Genomic DNA, 16,497 nt, shown 5'->3' on the forward strand with positions numbered 1-16,497 from the left:
TCCATCCATCCATCCATCCATCCATCCATCCATCCATCCATCCATCCATCCATCCATCCATCCATCCATCCATCCATCCATCCATCCATGTAACTCTGTGATTGGAAAACCTGAAAAGCTGTTTTGGTTTTTGTTGTAATATAACCAGTTGAAGACTAATCAGAAGATACATTCAAGAACAACTTTTAGTTTAAAACAATCTAACACAACTAATCATTTTGGCAAGCTCAAATTAATGTTACATTCCAGTTGGATCCTAGTTACGATGAAAAGCTGTCACACATTGCTAGTGATATAAGTTAGTGTAAGTAGGAACTGACCTGGGTTATGATGCTGGTTGTTTCTGTTAGACTTATTTTTATTCTGACAGCACAAAATCTAGTATTGAGGAGAAGCATTGCTCATAATGTTTATAAATCAATAAGGAGCATAAACATGTTGTGTTTAAATTTAAGAAAAGAAAACAAAGTTGGAGTCTGACCCACAAAATAAAAAAAACAACAACCCTTAAACAAGCCGGAACATCTCTAACTCTGATGAGGTGGGCAAATCCTACCTTTACTTTAAAGGAAGAAGGTCAAACCTTCATCTCCACAGCATCTATGGACCGAGGGGAGAGGTTGCTGGCAGAGGAGAAGAGAGTATGGGGTTAGTGAACTTTTAATGTAAGGCCAGATATCTCTCTACCTTAGAGATCAGAGGGTTGAAAACATGTCATGCTATGATCATGCCCTGTCTGGTTTGTAATTTTGGGGAGGGGTGCTGCTCTAAACCTATTCATGTGGAGCTTAGAATAATACTAAAATGAGATTTAAGCCATTTTTTTCAGCTTCTTTTTAATTAAAAAAGTAATTACTCATGACCTCAGATATTTAATTATGTTCCATGTATTTAACTCTAGAAGTTTTATAAAACACCAAATAACAATCAGGCATTTATATTCCACCTATATTATAAGCCTCACCTTGTCTTTTATTCATATTTCTTTGGTCATCTAAGATGCTTTTACAGGACATAGGTCCCAATGAGGGCTTGCTGCTAAAATGAGAGGAAATTAAGTATGCAGTGAGCGGTCTGGGCCTGTTAGGCCACCGCTTGTTTAACTTTGCATAGCTCTGTGTCCAGCCAGTCAAGCAAACAGACTGAAAAACATAACATCGGCCCATCACGCTCCTCTGTTGCAGAAGCCTCCAGCCACAGTAACGCTCCACATGCCAGTTATATAAGTGAAGAGAATTCATCTGACGGCGCTGTGTGAGGTGTGAGATTATAAGCTAGGCTTAGAGCACACCACTCTCTGCTTTTCTCAACGGAGTCAGCACCCTGTGCCTTGATCCCAGATTCATGTGCAGCTGTCTGAAAATATGAACTTTGGTAAAATTCTGATGCAAAGGTGTTCACCCTGGAGCGGTTTTATCCCCCTTAAATGTCCACATCAAGTTGAAAGTTGAGAGTGGGACAGAGAGAGTGAGGTGGTGTGCTGTCACTAGAGGAGAATGATTGAAGGTCTTATAGGTGTTAGCGCCCGGTTTGACTAAAGGCCGTAGGGGAAGAGCGGTCCCTGACGAAGAGGATGTTTGTGACCCATCATTACATTTTATGTTGAATGTCGAGGGAGAACAAGTTTGAGGTATAAGCAGCATCTGCCTGCTTTCACTGAGGTATAGGCAAAGGAAAGCTTTAAGCAAAGGAGTATAGGAAAGAGAACCTATCAGGGTGAGACTTAAAATATACAAACCTATTTATCATTTTATTCAAGTTTAGGTACAGTATTTACAAAGAAATAGCAGAACAATACAGTGAACACATTTCATCATATATGTTCAACTTGTTAAAATGAAAGTTTTGTGAGTATAAACAAGACCAATCATGTTTCCAGACACAAAGAGCCCAGACAACTCTTAGCAGGACAACAGTGGGCATCAATCAACCATGTCATTCTGTGATAATCTTTAAAAACCCTGATGGGTTGGAAGTCTTTTCTGGGAGTGAAATTGGGACACTCTTAAATCTGAAACATAATGTTATGCTGAATATGTGGTCCATGGAATGGATTTGCAGTTCTAAAATAGAGCAAGTAAACTTTTCTTAACTAGTAAATAAGAACTGAAATCAAGTTGCATACTTGTTCAAAACGTATTGAAATAATTCAGCTTTTCAGAAAAAAAAAAACAGGGCATGTCCCAGATGCAGCTCTCCCTCGATGTGTGACAACTGGTAGAGTTAAAGAATAATTTATGATACCCTGACTTGCTGTTTTTCTGTTTCGACTCTCAGTGCAAATAATTTCTATTTCATGTAGCAATGGATATTTTGATAGCATCTTTGCTTGGGCTGAAGCTGAATCTATTTAAAAGATTGCTCATGCCGATGGAAAAACAGCATAAAGATGTCATAGAATTGTAGATGTTCTGTTACTGATAATATTTGTAAGGTAAGGCAGAAGAGGTGCAAGCATGAAATTAAAGAGATTAGGGAAACAGGTGATTAGATCACATTCTTAAGACCTGGTAATAGAGCAACGATAAAGTCAAACTGCTGATCGTAACTAGTTTTATTGGCCTAGGCCCCATTAAACATTGAGATGGGATAAGGTGTATCCTTGTTAAGCCTGGGCATCCAAACAAATCTGACATTTCGGGGGAAAACAAATGATATTTAAAAAAAAACAAATGGCTCCAAAAGTGAAAAAAAAAGTAAAATGCATTTTTTAATGTTTTATTGTGAACATGATAGCCATGTCTTTTTATACAGTGATGTCATAGCTAAACCTAACTCTTTAACCTCTATGTATATCTTTGCTGTGTTAAACTTGCATAAGCTTTCCTTGCATGCCCTGTATTTTTCACTGCTTTTGGTGTTATTTTGGGTCCAAGCCGCATCAAATGAATATCTAATACAGTATCCTTAGTGGTGCTTTGTACACTTGGATGGATGCAAATGATTTCTAAAACTTTTATAAATAGATATGGGGTTCATCTTTGTGTAAATAACAGTATTTGCCCATACAAATAAAACATCACCACACAACTTGACTTGACCTCTGATTACTGATGATGCTAAAAGAGCAAGGAACTTTTATTGTCATTATAAAACCATATACTTATTGTTAACACATTGTTTTATTTCTGATCAAGTTGTTAAAGCACATATATCATTTTAAAAGTTGGTTCTGCCAGATTGATGATTCTGATTAAAACTGTTGATTGGTTAGTATGAAAACAATAAACTTACCTTAATGAAGTCGGTCATTATCTACAGTTGATACAAGATTTGTTTGTTGAGGTCCTGGTTTCAAGGAAAACCCACTTCATTCGATTCAGAAATAGACTTCTTACAAATGTTCATAGTGGCACAAATATAGGTATCCTGTGTCTTAGTGTGACAGTGTGGTATCGGGGCTGCACAGCTTAGGAAAAGAAGGACTTAGCATTGGTTGTGGGGACAGCACAGGTGATTGTGGGATGTAATTGAACAAGATTTGGACTCCGTCTATGCTGTATGAATCCTGAAAATAGCCAGACGCATTGCTATTGATCCCACTCACTCAGGCAATGCTCTCTTTGTTCTCTCAATAAAACGATTTAGGAAATAAGATCCAAAAAAAATAACCCAGAAACAGTTCTTTTACCTGCATGCAGACACTAACCCTTCCGTTCCACTGAATGTTGAAGTGGTGCAACTGCAGTGTGCTATCAGACAGGTACCCTCTTCCACAGGGTGTGTTTTAGAGAAGAGTGTCTATGCATGGTTTCACTCTAATTAAGGTTAAGGATTGCATGATAGTAGTGTACTTGTACGCTTGAACTCGAACAATAAACCAGTTACGGGGTTATTTAGCCAGTACTACACATATTCCATGTGCTTGGTCTTTATTTAGTCACCTTACCTTCTTTTCTTTGGATCTATCATAGGTAAGTGAGTTAAACAAAATCTGTTTACGGTTATTATTTCTATTTTTTCAGTATTAGGGCTGTTGAATGACTGTATGGACAGAATTTACAATTACATAAAAGTCAGAAAAATTAGATCCAAAGTATGGACATTCAATCTTTTACTTTTAAAATGAACCAAATCTACTTTGCTTTTCATTAACTGACTTCCTGCCATAAAGTTCTACTCTGCTCTAGATTGATGAGGACTCAGTTAGCAAAAATAGAACAGCGTATTTTAGAGAAGTGGCAAACACCAGCGCATCTGGGATACTTCAGAAAGGCACTATGGCGCACTGGGTGGAAAAGCTTTGGCTCATCAGAGTTGCTGCTAACAGCTGCAAAGGGGCAGCTGCATTGCTGCCCTTCAGAACCACTTCAACACTCAATGGAACGGAGGGCTAGATATCCTTGCTGAAGATCAAAGAAACCCTGAGTCCATTTAGTAGACTGCTTTAGCACAAGTTGCATTTTATGTAAACACTGCATGCTACATTTGTTCTTATTTTTGCATCTTGCAAGTATTCTTTAATTTCTGGTGGGTTCTTCTGGAAATTAGGCTTTTTAACAAGCAGCCATCAAAGCAAAGATGATGACAAACCATTTTTTTGAAAAGTGAAGATTTTCATAAGTTCTAGAAAATAATTAAATACAATTTACAATAATGGCTACTTTCTGCCATTCTAATTACCAGTGGCAATATCTCTCACTCATAAGCCCCTGTCTTGCTGGCCCATATCTGAAACCCACCCCTACTACTACCAGCTTATACACAGGAACAAACATAAATTTGTAACTTTGATGGGTCCTCAATCTAAAGCAACTGTGTTCACTTGAACACTCTGTAGCAGACCTGTGTTGTATTGACCGCACACAGTGGGCCCATCTACACTTCTAGACTGCTTCTTCTAGCTCACAAGGCAATCACAACAACCAGACCATCAATGCTTGTCTATAAATTTAAACCCTCTCTTATTATAAAGAGAAAAATAACACTATAGCAAACCTTGGAATTAGAACCTTGGTTCAAAAAGGGAAGACTACTAATATTTTAAAAAAGTTCTACAGCAAACAAGGCTCATAAAAATGACCAAAGATGTCTAATATTTGGTAACCAGTAGCTTTAAGTGAATATTTGAGAGTCTTTATGTCTTGGTACGTATACTTTGAGCACCTGAACCTTCTAAGCAGACTGCCTCTACATCCATTAGACATTTTCATTCATTTTAGCTGCAAATCTGAGCCTGTTACTAGCACAAAGAAAAATGACAAACCTTGTGTTACATCTAAGACATAGTGCTCTATATTAAATGGTGTTTCAATTCACTTAGCTTGGTGGACAATGGATCTATGGAAGCGAGTGAAACATATAAATGAGAAAAAGAGCTGGTAAGATTCTTTGCCCACTGTGTATTTCTTCAGTTGGTCTCTTAGTGATGAAGAAATCTTGTCTTTGTGGAGTTAACCTTACAGTTAAATTGTTATGGATACCCCTGGTATCTGTATGGCCCTTTTTCATTTGTATTAGACATAAAGTTAATTAGGATTTGCAATATTTATAAAAGCAGCCACCAGAAGACTGTAAGATTTATGACCGGATATTCTGTAAACAATCTGCAGGAGAGTGGGTAAAATTAAATTACAGACACATTCCTAGGGCCCTTGCTTTTACAGTAAAGACCTTTTTATGGTTATATAGTCACATGATTGATCCTGGGCTCTTTTGTAACCTGATAGGGGAGCTAAAGTGTTTAAGCTGAAATATGATTCCAAATCGTTCATCATTTTGGGTAATTAATTTTTGCACACGTCTGAGAAATGAAAGAACCTGGAGATTATTAATCAAAGAGAAAATGCTAGAACCTTTATTTGCATTATTATTAACGAACCATCACTATTTTTATCGCTGGTTGGATGTGGTTCCAATCATACTAATGTTTAAAACACAAAAACACAACTTCATAAAACAGCTGGTAACAGATTTGCTAGGGATTGGAGTCACTAGTTGCCCCTGCATATTATATAGCATTAATATTAAGCTAATTTGTCCACCTTAAAGGCGCTAGTTCAAATCCCAGCTCTGTCTGTCTCAGTCTTTGTGTCTTTGGGAAAAACACTTCACTCGCCTTGCCTACTGATGGTGGTCAGTGTGCCATCGGGGTAGCTGTGGCTGTATTGCAACCTGCCACCATGACTGTGTGAATTGGTGCGTCTCATTTCAGGGGTTGCATCCTTTGAAGGCTGAATTGTTAGACCAAACTGTCACAGTCTAAAAATGCTCCTTAGATTCTTCCAAAAAAGTTAAAAAAACAATCCACTGGACTTTTATTTCTAAGTTTAAAGATGTTTTGCTTCCCATCCAGTAAGCTTTTTCAATTCAAAATGTCAGAACTAGCGTTGAGCTCGAAGCTTTATAGAGTGGAATCAAAACAAGACCTGTTTAGACTTAGAAATGGGGAGTTATTTGGGTTCTTTTTTAGCCTGCAATACCTGATACTGGTCTATGCCTCTGAAAGGGGGGTCATTAGGGGCACTGTTGGCCTGGCTGACCAGGCGAGAGGCTTTGGTCCCTGCATAGGGGTAGGTGTTGAGATGATAGCGGGAAGGAATCAACTCTATTGCGGCGTTGTAGATTTTTGAGAACCGAAACCTGAGTCTACCCCCTCTGTTTAAGGTTGTTTTTTCTCTCTTTACATAGATGGCTTCCATCACACCCCTTTCAAACCATCAGTCTTCTCTGTCCAAATTGTGAACATTGTGGTCCTCGAAAGAATGCCATTTGTCCATAAGGTGTAGGTGGACAGCAGAGCCTTGTCTGGAGGAGGAGGAGGCTCTTCTGTGTTGGTCAATTTGTCTGTGGGGAGGTTGTTTGGTTTCTCTATATAAAGATCAGAGCATTCCTCACTGCATTGAACTGCATACACCACTCGCTCATATTAGGTCTGGGGGTTTTGTCTTTATGATGCACTAGTCTTTGTTTAAGGGTCTTGTTTGGTTTGAAATTTACCGGAATTTTGTTTTTGGAGAAAATCTTGAGACTCCAGCAACATATGGGATTGAGTCTCATATGTTGCTGGAGTCTCTACCTCCTCCAGAAAAGACTTGGCTGTACATCTAACTTTTATGGACTGACTGTGACCTAATGACCGAGAATCTTCACCAGCAATCCTCCTAAGCCTTCTTCAAAAGTGTGGTCCACCTTTTGGACCACACATTTGAAGAAGTTTCTAAAAACCCAGTACCCAGCTAGACATGGTTTTGCACTTTAAACATTTATCAAGAGTTTGTGATGATGATCAAGAGAGCAGAGTGAGCACAGGAAGCAGCAGGCAGGCAGGTGGTTCACATAATCATTGTAATTAACTTTTTACAGGCAATAAGTAGACATTCTGGTGAAGGCCGACAGTGAGCATCTGCGCACTCTTTTTTTTTTTTAACGGCGATGTGGAGAAAGAGATTGGAGATAACAGAATTCCTCACTTTATACAAGTCTTGTGCTCAGTGGATAAAGCTAATTTCAGCCCTTTATTTATTTTTGTTGAATTGTGCTCTGCATATCATAAATGTTGACATGATTTATAATTTTACATTTTAAAAAATATATTCAGCTGGAAATAAATCATTAATGAGACCGGCTCTTTAGGCCTGCTGTCGCCCAATGACAGTGTCCAGGCCTCATACTGAAGCTGCCGGTGGCGATTTGGCTCTGTCTTTATTACTAAGACGTTTTATTAAAATGAAAGGATATGGTTATAATATTGTGCATATTTGAATATATATTGCAACAGCTGGTCAGATTTTCTGTGAAAACAAAAGTATTTTCAGCTATCCTTTATTCGGTATCTCATTTACTCAAACAAATAACCTGTTCATGACAAAATAGATAAATGAATTGAAAAATACTACCTGCAACTGCAATGAACATCAAATATTCATTAATGAAAAAAGGAAAATAATGGTTTCAATTTGGCAAACTAGACATCAGTCCTCAGCATATAAACTTCCAGGCCACATCTGGACTTTTGTGCACAATTAGTACAATCTCTCCCTTTGGTCTCTCTGATATAACCCAGTTCACTGCAAAAGTATCAGGGCACATGTCCCGACCAATCATATTTCCAATTCGGAGGACTGTTAATTGACTGTCAGACAACAGAGATAATGACCTCCCAGTGGATGTCCACCTGCTTGAGGGAGAATGTCTCTGAACAAAATGTCAAAATTGACACAAGGAATTTGCTCAATTTTCACGGTTTAGAGAAAGAGGGAAGAAAGAGTTGCCATTCGTAAATGTGCACACCAAATTTATGTTCTAAGATTTTGACATCAGTGCTGATTCGCCTTCATGCTAAAAGTTCAAGGAGGCATTTGTTTCCATGCATCTTTTGAAATTGAGAATAATCTAGGGCTGCAAGTAACAATTATTTTGCAAACCGATGAATCTGTCTATTAATAATCTGATAGCAAAAGGTTCCTTAAAGAGGACTTTTGTGGAAATGAAACCAGGTGAACCTAAAACTTTCCCACTTGAGGATTTCTGGATATAGGATATTGGATAGATCTTTGTCTTAAGTGCAAAATGTTTACATATTTATTTTACAATTTTGGTGCAATTGCTGCTCTAAGTGGGTTGCTTTGTCAGCTAAAGGCATGATTTAGAGTCTCTTTACACCAGTTAATGATTAATCGAATACTAAATTAGTTGACAATTATTTCAATAATCAATTAATCGCGATTAGTCCAATTAATTAACCTGACAACAGCCAGATGCATGTCTCGCTCCGCCTAGCTGTTGTCAGGTTACCAATTAATAGCTTCAGCCTTAGAATAATCCCAGCAACATGGTCCAGGAAACAGTCTGGCATATGAAGAATCACCCCTCCACTTTTAGTTTTGCTTTTTAATAAATAAAAAAAAAGCCAAATTTTTGGGTTTGTTTCATTTTATTTTCAATTAACTAAAAAAAATGTCTTCTGATTGCAGTTTAGTAAAGGTGGAAAAATAAATCAGGGATGTCTTGCTAGTTGCAGTGGATAAGGTTATGCTAGAGGTCAAAGGGAAATATTTTTTTTAGTTTCATTCTACTTTTCTTTTGTCTGTGTTACATAAAGTTTTCATTTTTTGTGTGTAATTTGAAGACTGCTTTTCTCTGAAATGTCTTAAAATAGACAAATGAATTATGCATGTGTGAAGGAGTTAAATCTACAGTTTCAAGTGTTAGTCTAATTCTGTGGCTCCAAAGAAAGGTGTTGGTCTAAGTGACTATGTTAACAGTCTGTCGCTTCAAAAGGGTGCCAGCCACAGCCTCCATCACTGCAGAGCAAGTGCAGCTATTTTCTCTGACTTCCAGGCTTGGGAAAGAAGAGTGCTTCTTATGCTCAGTGAAATGGCAACATGTTGCTAAGGGATTCCCGTGGGTGACCTTTCTGACACATTCCCTGACATTGCTTTCTGCAAAAGAGTCGAGGTAGCACAAGATAGTGAGACATCACCAAGAGCAGTATACCATAAAGTATAAAGGAAAAATACATAGCATTATTTGCTTTATTAAGAAATATTCTAAGCTAATAACAGAAAGACAAGTATATACACTGCTCGAAATATATTAAGGAAACATGTAAAAATTACATAAGTTCAACTAAATCAATCTTCTGTGAAATCAAACTGTCCACTTAGGAAGAAACACTGATTGAGAATTAACTTCACATGCTGCTGTGCCAATGGAATAGAAAACAGGTGGAAATGATTGGCTGTTAGCAAGATACACTCAATAAAGGAGTGGTTCTGCAGGGGGGGGACCACAGACCACTTCTTAATACCTTTACTTTCTGGTTGATGTTTTAGTCAAATCTGAATGTTTTTTTTTGTGCATAATGAAATTAAACCACATCACTTGAGTTTCTAGTTTCAGTTTAATATTGTTATTTTTTGGTGATGTTGTTAAAGATATATGTTGGTAAGAAAAATAAATTGTCACCAGCTGAGAAAATGAGTTCTTTCAGCAGCAGAGTTTTTAGTAGATGGGGGAAAAAGAAATAAAATATTTGGATGTGATGATCCCACTTACTGTCTGTGACAGGACCTAGGAGGCTACAAATACCTCACTGTGCTGTACTGCAATGAAAGGGTCGGATTTGAGTGTTTGTCACTTTTCATGCATATATTTTTTTAATTGGCCTTCTGGTTGACTATTACCACTTTCTGTCCTGCTGCTGCATATGGTGTACAATACGGTGTGGTGGGCACAATTTTACTTTCCAGAGAAATCCTTCTTTTTTTTTATCAAAGATTATTTCTATAAGCCTATAAGGCAAGACAAGGACAGTTTATTTGTATAGTTCAATTTGGTACAAGAGAATTCAAAGTGTGACATGAACTCAATAAAAATGGGTAGTAAAACAAATAAAACAGTTGGACCACAACCTTAAACTAATAACACCTAAGTTAACAGTTTCACTTCAACAGTCAAAGGAAGTTTTAATAATTGTTTTTTGACTTTTTTTTTCTAGTCTTATGGGAATTTGTTCCAGGTAATTGGAGCATAGGAAATAAATGCTACTTCTTAATCCATACGTATATAACCCTTAATCCATATATTTAGAAAATATAAATTCTGCACACTAAGAAATTAAAATTAATTAAAAATAGATGCAAGTCAGGTCTTTATATTTAGCATGCTTCAAAATACTACCTTATCAATGTATTTAGGCTAGGTCAGGATTTTTAGCTTTATTTGTCAGAGAAGGGAAAGAGCTACAAAATAAGTATTTTTATTTAAGGTGGAAAAGAACAGGGATATATGAATAGAATAGAATAGAATAGAATTCAACTTTATTGTCATTGCACTGTCACAAGTACAAGCAACGAAATGCAGTTAGCATCTATCCAGAAGTGCTATACAGGCAGCAATACTTAGAGAAACTCAGTAAGAATAGATCAGAAGTTATTATAGTAACCCTAACAGATTAACGGTTTAAATGTTGACTCTCAAATTTGAAAAAGCATAGCAGTCGTTACAGCGTTTATATCAGTGGTTAAGTTACTCGAGTAAATCTACAAGTCAAGATAAAACAAGAGTCCTTTTTTTTATTTTATTTTTTTTAGTGGTGGGCATAGATTCATTGTTTTGATCTAGATTCATCTCACTGTAATCTTGAAATTAATCTAGATTAAAATTGCTCATTTGAATTCTGCCAAAGGCATTCATATGTGTGTGCTACCTCCAGAATATTGCATATCAGGTTTACTTTTTTTATGTTTGCAAATTCACACGTAATTTCATCATCTTACTTAAGACTTTGACAAAGTTCATTTTTTTTGGCTCATTTGTTACTGTGTTTTTGCTGCAAAAATAGTGTCCCACTTCTAATTATAGATGTCCCACTTTAACAATATACTGTGGTGTCTCCAAAAAAGCGACTTTGGGGCAACAATGTTTGAAGATAAAACTAAAATCTGTGTTTAGAATGTCTATTGTGATGTGAAGATCCCGAGGTTTTTAAAAATGTACCATGACTCTAGAGCTTGCAATGAAATGGGCTAAACAAATACCACCAAAGCTACATTTTCAAAAAGTCTCCCACTTTACCCATATTAACCAAAGAAATCATTAAGAAACACACATAATGTTGCAGTAATTATTCGTGGTGTCATGGTAAAATGATATTTGAAATTGCATAACATCACCTACCTTAAGCAAAGGAGTGAAGTTCCCAGTTGGTTATCGTTATTCACAGATGTCCTGTGGTCAACTGTCAGTGCTGAACAGTCAACTCTACCAGATTCTTATCTTTTGTGGCTTTCTCCACGGCGTGCTGGTCATGAATTCTCCTCATGATAGTTCACGCTGCAGGTAGTTTGTAAGATGGGTCACCTGTTGCCGCCTGGAGAACAAGCTCGAGCCCATCAGCCACTCTGGCTACGTTCACACTGCAGGCCTTGATGCTCAATTCTGATTTTTTTTGTGAAATCCGTTTTGGGTTTTTTTTCCGTTGCCGTTCATATTTCCAACTATATGCGACTTGTATGTGATCTCCTGTGTAAACTGCAGTCATACAACACAAGTGTCCTGCATGCGCAGTAGAGGACGCAATGATGTCACAGGTCAGCATGCTCTATGTTTACGGAACTAAGCATGGATGGTAGTACTGCCCCGTATCTAGTGGTCTTTTCCAACCATAAAAAATCTTTTCAATATAGTTAAACATAAATACTGCTCTCCGCATCATAATCTGCCATGGTTGTTGCTTTTCATGCCACTTCTGCGTAGCAAGATGCAGAATAAGGACCTTTGTTAGGTATTAATGACGTTCAGGTCGGATTCATCCGACCTGGCCGTTCAGACACAGGTCGCATTTGAAAAGATCAGATTCATATCTGATTCAGGGCCACAGAGCCAAGTGGCCTGGGTCGGATTAAAAATCGGATCTGTGTTGTTCAGACGGCCATGAAAAGATCTGATCCAGGTCGCTTGAGGCTTGTGGCTATCTACTGGGTGAGGAGATTGGTTAGCTTGCCTGATAGAGCTCTGCTAATGGGCTTGCCTCAGTTACACTCAAACATTATAGTTTTATTAAAACAACTCCTGCACTACATCAGTGCTTGGCCCACCATCTTTTGTATTGGTTAAGGGATGTATTTGCGTTTAGGTGTTACTTGAGACTGGAAGGATTCCTGCAGTAAACTAATTCTACATTGCACGAGGTGCAAACAGCTTGAGTCTTGTTGAGATTTCCATTGGGAAGTTTCTTAAAATTAAAATTTTCCCTGAAGCAAACCCAGCGGCTTTATAGCTGCATTGTTGTCAGCACGTCACATTCGATGTGGTAATTTCACAGTAGGCCTACACAGGTTGAAAGACTGATTCGTTCACGCCCCCACATACACATCCGCACTAAAATATTAAGGTGAAAGTCATCATTAGTATAGACCCAGCTCCCAACCCAACTGTGAGAATAGATAAATGGCAATAGTTTTTTAATCACCCAATATGTGCTGCGCTCACGCCAACTTGAACTGAAACAGAAGCGGTTTTAAAAGGATTCATCTTTTTTTTACCCTGAGCTCTATATGATAGCTATGAATGTATGTAGTTTTCTTTAGAGGACCAGCAATTACAATAATAGAAAAATAGGTTAATCAGTTTTATTGATCCACCCAAAACATAGAGGGGCATTGAGATGTCTAAATAGAGGATACCTTCTGGCTCCAAAAGTAAAGGGAGGGCTTATATTTTTAGGAGAAAATTCTATTGAGTTGATTTTTGTCTCTCATTCCTTTTGTGATCAGTTAATCATGTACATGTCTCCTTTTTCAGAAGTGGATACCGTTACTGAAACAGAGTTTTGTTTGGCAGTTTGTTCTTACTGCAAAGATGATGAGAGTGAGATGAAATCTTCGACCTTCGTCAATCTTTCACAAAGCTCCCTCTTGTTATTCAGACTAGAGATGAGGAAGCGTATGGCAGGCAGAAAATGAAGATCTGTTTTCCAAACTCCTCATCTTCTTCAGTAGATAATCTTTTTCTTCCAACTTGTGTTTGACAGCTCTAACAATCTCCCTCTGCGTCAAACTTTGCATGAATTCCTTTGTTTTTACAAAGACTTCTGGGAGTTAAAAGCAGATGCAGATCCGTTTAAGGTTTCTTTTTATTTTTGCATGGAAACCTCTAGTCCCTCCCTCGGTTCTGGGTTTGTGCATGTTAGGAGTACGTGTTTTCCTCTTTTTTAGGCTTATATGGGATCATGAAGGAGTATGAACTCAGGATCCATTAACAGAGTTGGGGGTTTAGATTTGCTGTGTAACATGAAAGAAGGCAGAGAGGGAATAAAGTCAGCTCAGACCACTTTGCTCTTTTTATATGTGGAAGCAAAACAATCTTCAATGCATTTTCTGAACAATATAAGCACCTGGTTGTACAATAGTATTTAAATTTTATTGGTGAAGTGTCACAATCTAATCTCTTTCAGTTTAATTTTATTTTTTATTTTTAGGTTTTTTTTAAAGGTCTAATAAAGGACTTTAAACCATTAGTCTTACCTTTTGACTTCCACCCCCTACTACGCTTTCCTCCTGTGACTGAAATATTAAACTGAACTGGAAAAGATTTAAACCAAAATTGAGAGGAAAGCTGGTCAGAAGTCAGGACAGAAAGAAAGAGATTTGTTCAGGAACTTAAAATAGCTTCCTAATTTGTTTGTTCCTCTGTGGAGTTGGAGTTTATCCAAATTCCCGCTGAGACTGTTTTGTCACTCAGTCTCTATTTAATCCAGGAGCTGCATGTTAATATTCCAAAGTCATGTAATCAGAAAAAAAGTAAGAACGAACCCAAAACAAAATGCTGAGTACTGGATTGCTGATGTTAAATTTTTTAACACCAATTTGAGGATGTAAATGTTACATCGTCCCTTTATAAAATTAGTTTTGTTGCTAAAACTCATCTTATATTAATCCTGCACAAAGTTATAATATATACAAATATTTAAATAAGCAGAAAAAAAACTGTACTGAACGCAACTAAGACTAGATGACTTGGACTAACTTTATTGTCATCTTGTATACACAGAGTTTGTACAAAACAAAATTTCAATTCATTCAGCTTTTCTACAGTGAATGAGCAGCTTACAACAGTGAAATGGACATTTCCATTTATTAAGTGCAGCAGTGATCAGAATGTAAACAGTGTAGCAGAAAAGGAAAACCAGTTTAAAGTCATGGTGCAAAAGGCATTAATATGAAAAGGTTCAGTGCCATACAAATAAATAAATATGGTGCAAAATGCAGTAGAACATTGCATTTTCTGATATTTATATTCTTAATTAAAAATAAATCCTGAAATGTGTCCGTTTTTCACTAAGTGTCAAACTTTACTGATTTATGTCCATTAGGGTGACTTACATAGATTCCCATACCTTTTCGACTTGCATCAGACATTTCTTGTATCCTTCAACAGACTTCTCATAATACCTTGCTGCAATTTTGGCCCATTGTTGTTTGTACTGTATGTATGTATGCTGAACAGAGATGTTTACCTTGTATTACTACATAACACACAGATAAACTCTGTTTCTTAAACAAAGTGCAGACATGTTTTGCTGACCTTCCCCGCTCTCTTCTCTGTTTTTGCAGGTAAAGTGTTGAACACAGACCTGCGCCACTACCTCAGTCTGCAGTTTCAGAAGGGCTCTCTCGACCACAAACTCCAGCAGATCATACGAGACAACCTCTACCTACGCACCATACCCTGTAAGTGCTTTCAATAACCTCCTTTTTAATGCTTTTTAAACTTAGCCAGCCCAGGCATGTGTTTCCTCGCCCATTTTCAGTCCACATATGCTTTAATGGGAACTACCTCTTGGAACAAAATAAGATGCTGCAGAAATCCATTATGCAATAACTTGCTTGCTTTCCATTAAACAGGTTCTGCACTCACACAAATCAAAGTCACTGAGACACATATGCTACTCCTGCATTGTCTTCCACAGCACTTTGTCGGGCAGACTAAAAAGCAACCATTTTACTGTCACTATGGCAACGCAGCCAAGGATATCACTTGAACCCCCATGTAACTTATTTACTTCCGTATGGTATCATCAAAGTGATCAAAGTCATACTCCATCCATAAATAACACAGTTTTTTTTTTTTACCACTCCAGTTGTAATTTTCTCTGTAGTCTGTGAGGTCATCACTATCAATTCCCTGAAATCAATAATGAGGCGGCTGAATAAGGTTGGAATTGAAAGCCAACAGAACTGCCGCAAATAATGTCAGCTGTGATGCTGATAGCAATTTATGCTTAATGAAAATATGTCTGGCTGTTTCCATTTTCTATAAGTGTTGTAAAACAACCATGGGGTTCCGATATGTTGAAGATGAAAACTTTCCTTTTATTTTTGCAGAGATGGAAATACTGCATGATGACAATGTTTGGATGAAGTGAAAATGTATACATCTCTTTTTCACAGTGAAAAGAATGTTATTGATAAAACGCCATGGATTAAAAAAGCTATTTCTTTAATCAGTAGAACTGATAAAATTGTTTTTCCTTAGCTTTAGCATTTCAGTCCTTAAAAGGAAAATCATTGATGCTGTGGAAAAGATAAGGATGCAGCAAAAAGTGTAAAGAGGATACCCAGATTTAATTGAGATCTAAAATGGTAGTAATATTTTTATATTTTATGATAAACAAAACCAGAATTCACTGTTAATATTACAGTTTGATTGATTGATTGACTTTATTGATCTCACAGTCAATAGCGTAACGACACAACAATAGGCCCATAAGCAATATTATCTGAGTGGGCCCCATATGAAGTATGATGTATGGTCCATAATTGTGTAGGGGGCCAACCAGGTGTCAGTGACCCCTAAGAGGTCGGGGCCCCTAAGCAATTGCAATCTCTGCTTACCGATAGTTACGCCATTGCTCACAGTCGGGAAATTGACTCGTTACATCAGCTCAAATAGTCAAAGAGAAGGAGAAGGTGCCAAAGGAAGAAAAAGTGCACGGGGATATATACAGCATATACAGTGTGTTCACACACACACACACACACACACACACAC

The 16,497-nt window shown here is 37.4% G+C and overlaps 1 protein-coding gene across 2 annotated transcripts in view; it reads left to right on the forward strand.

Annotated features, from left to right (window-relative positions):
- The window catches only part of LOC107098707 (membrane-associated guanylate kinase, WW and PDZ domain-containing protein 3-like), a 166,913-nt gene that overhangs the window by 92,684 nt on the left and 57,732 nt on the right, over positions 1–16,497 (forward strand). For both annotated transcript variants that reach the window (XM_015396521.1, XM_015396520.1), the window contains exon 2: positions 15,060–15,176. In XM_015396521.1, the coding sequence (XP_015252007.1) occupies positions 15,060–15,176 (117 nt within the window). The remainder of the gene's footprint in view (positions 1–15,059; positions 15,177–16,497) is intronic.

This window comes from Cyprinodon variegatus, unplaced genomic scaffold, assembly GCF_000732505.1.
Source record: "Cyprinodon variegatus isolate N-32 unplaced genomic scaffold, C_variegatus-1.0 Scaffold802, whole genome shotgun sequence".
NCBI lineage: Eukaryota > Metazoa > Chordata > Actinopteri > Cyprinodontiformes > Cyprinodontidae > Cyprinodon > Cyprinodon variegatus.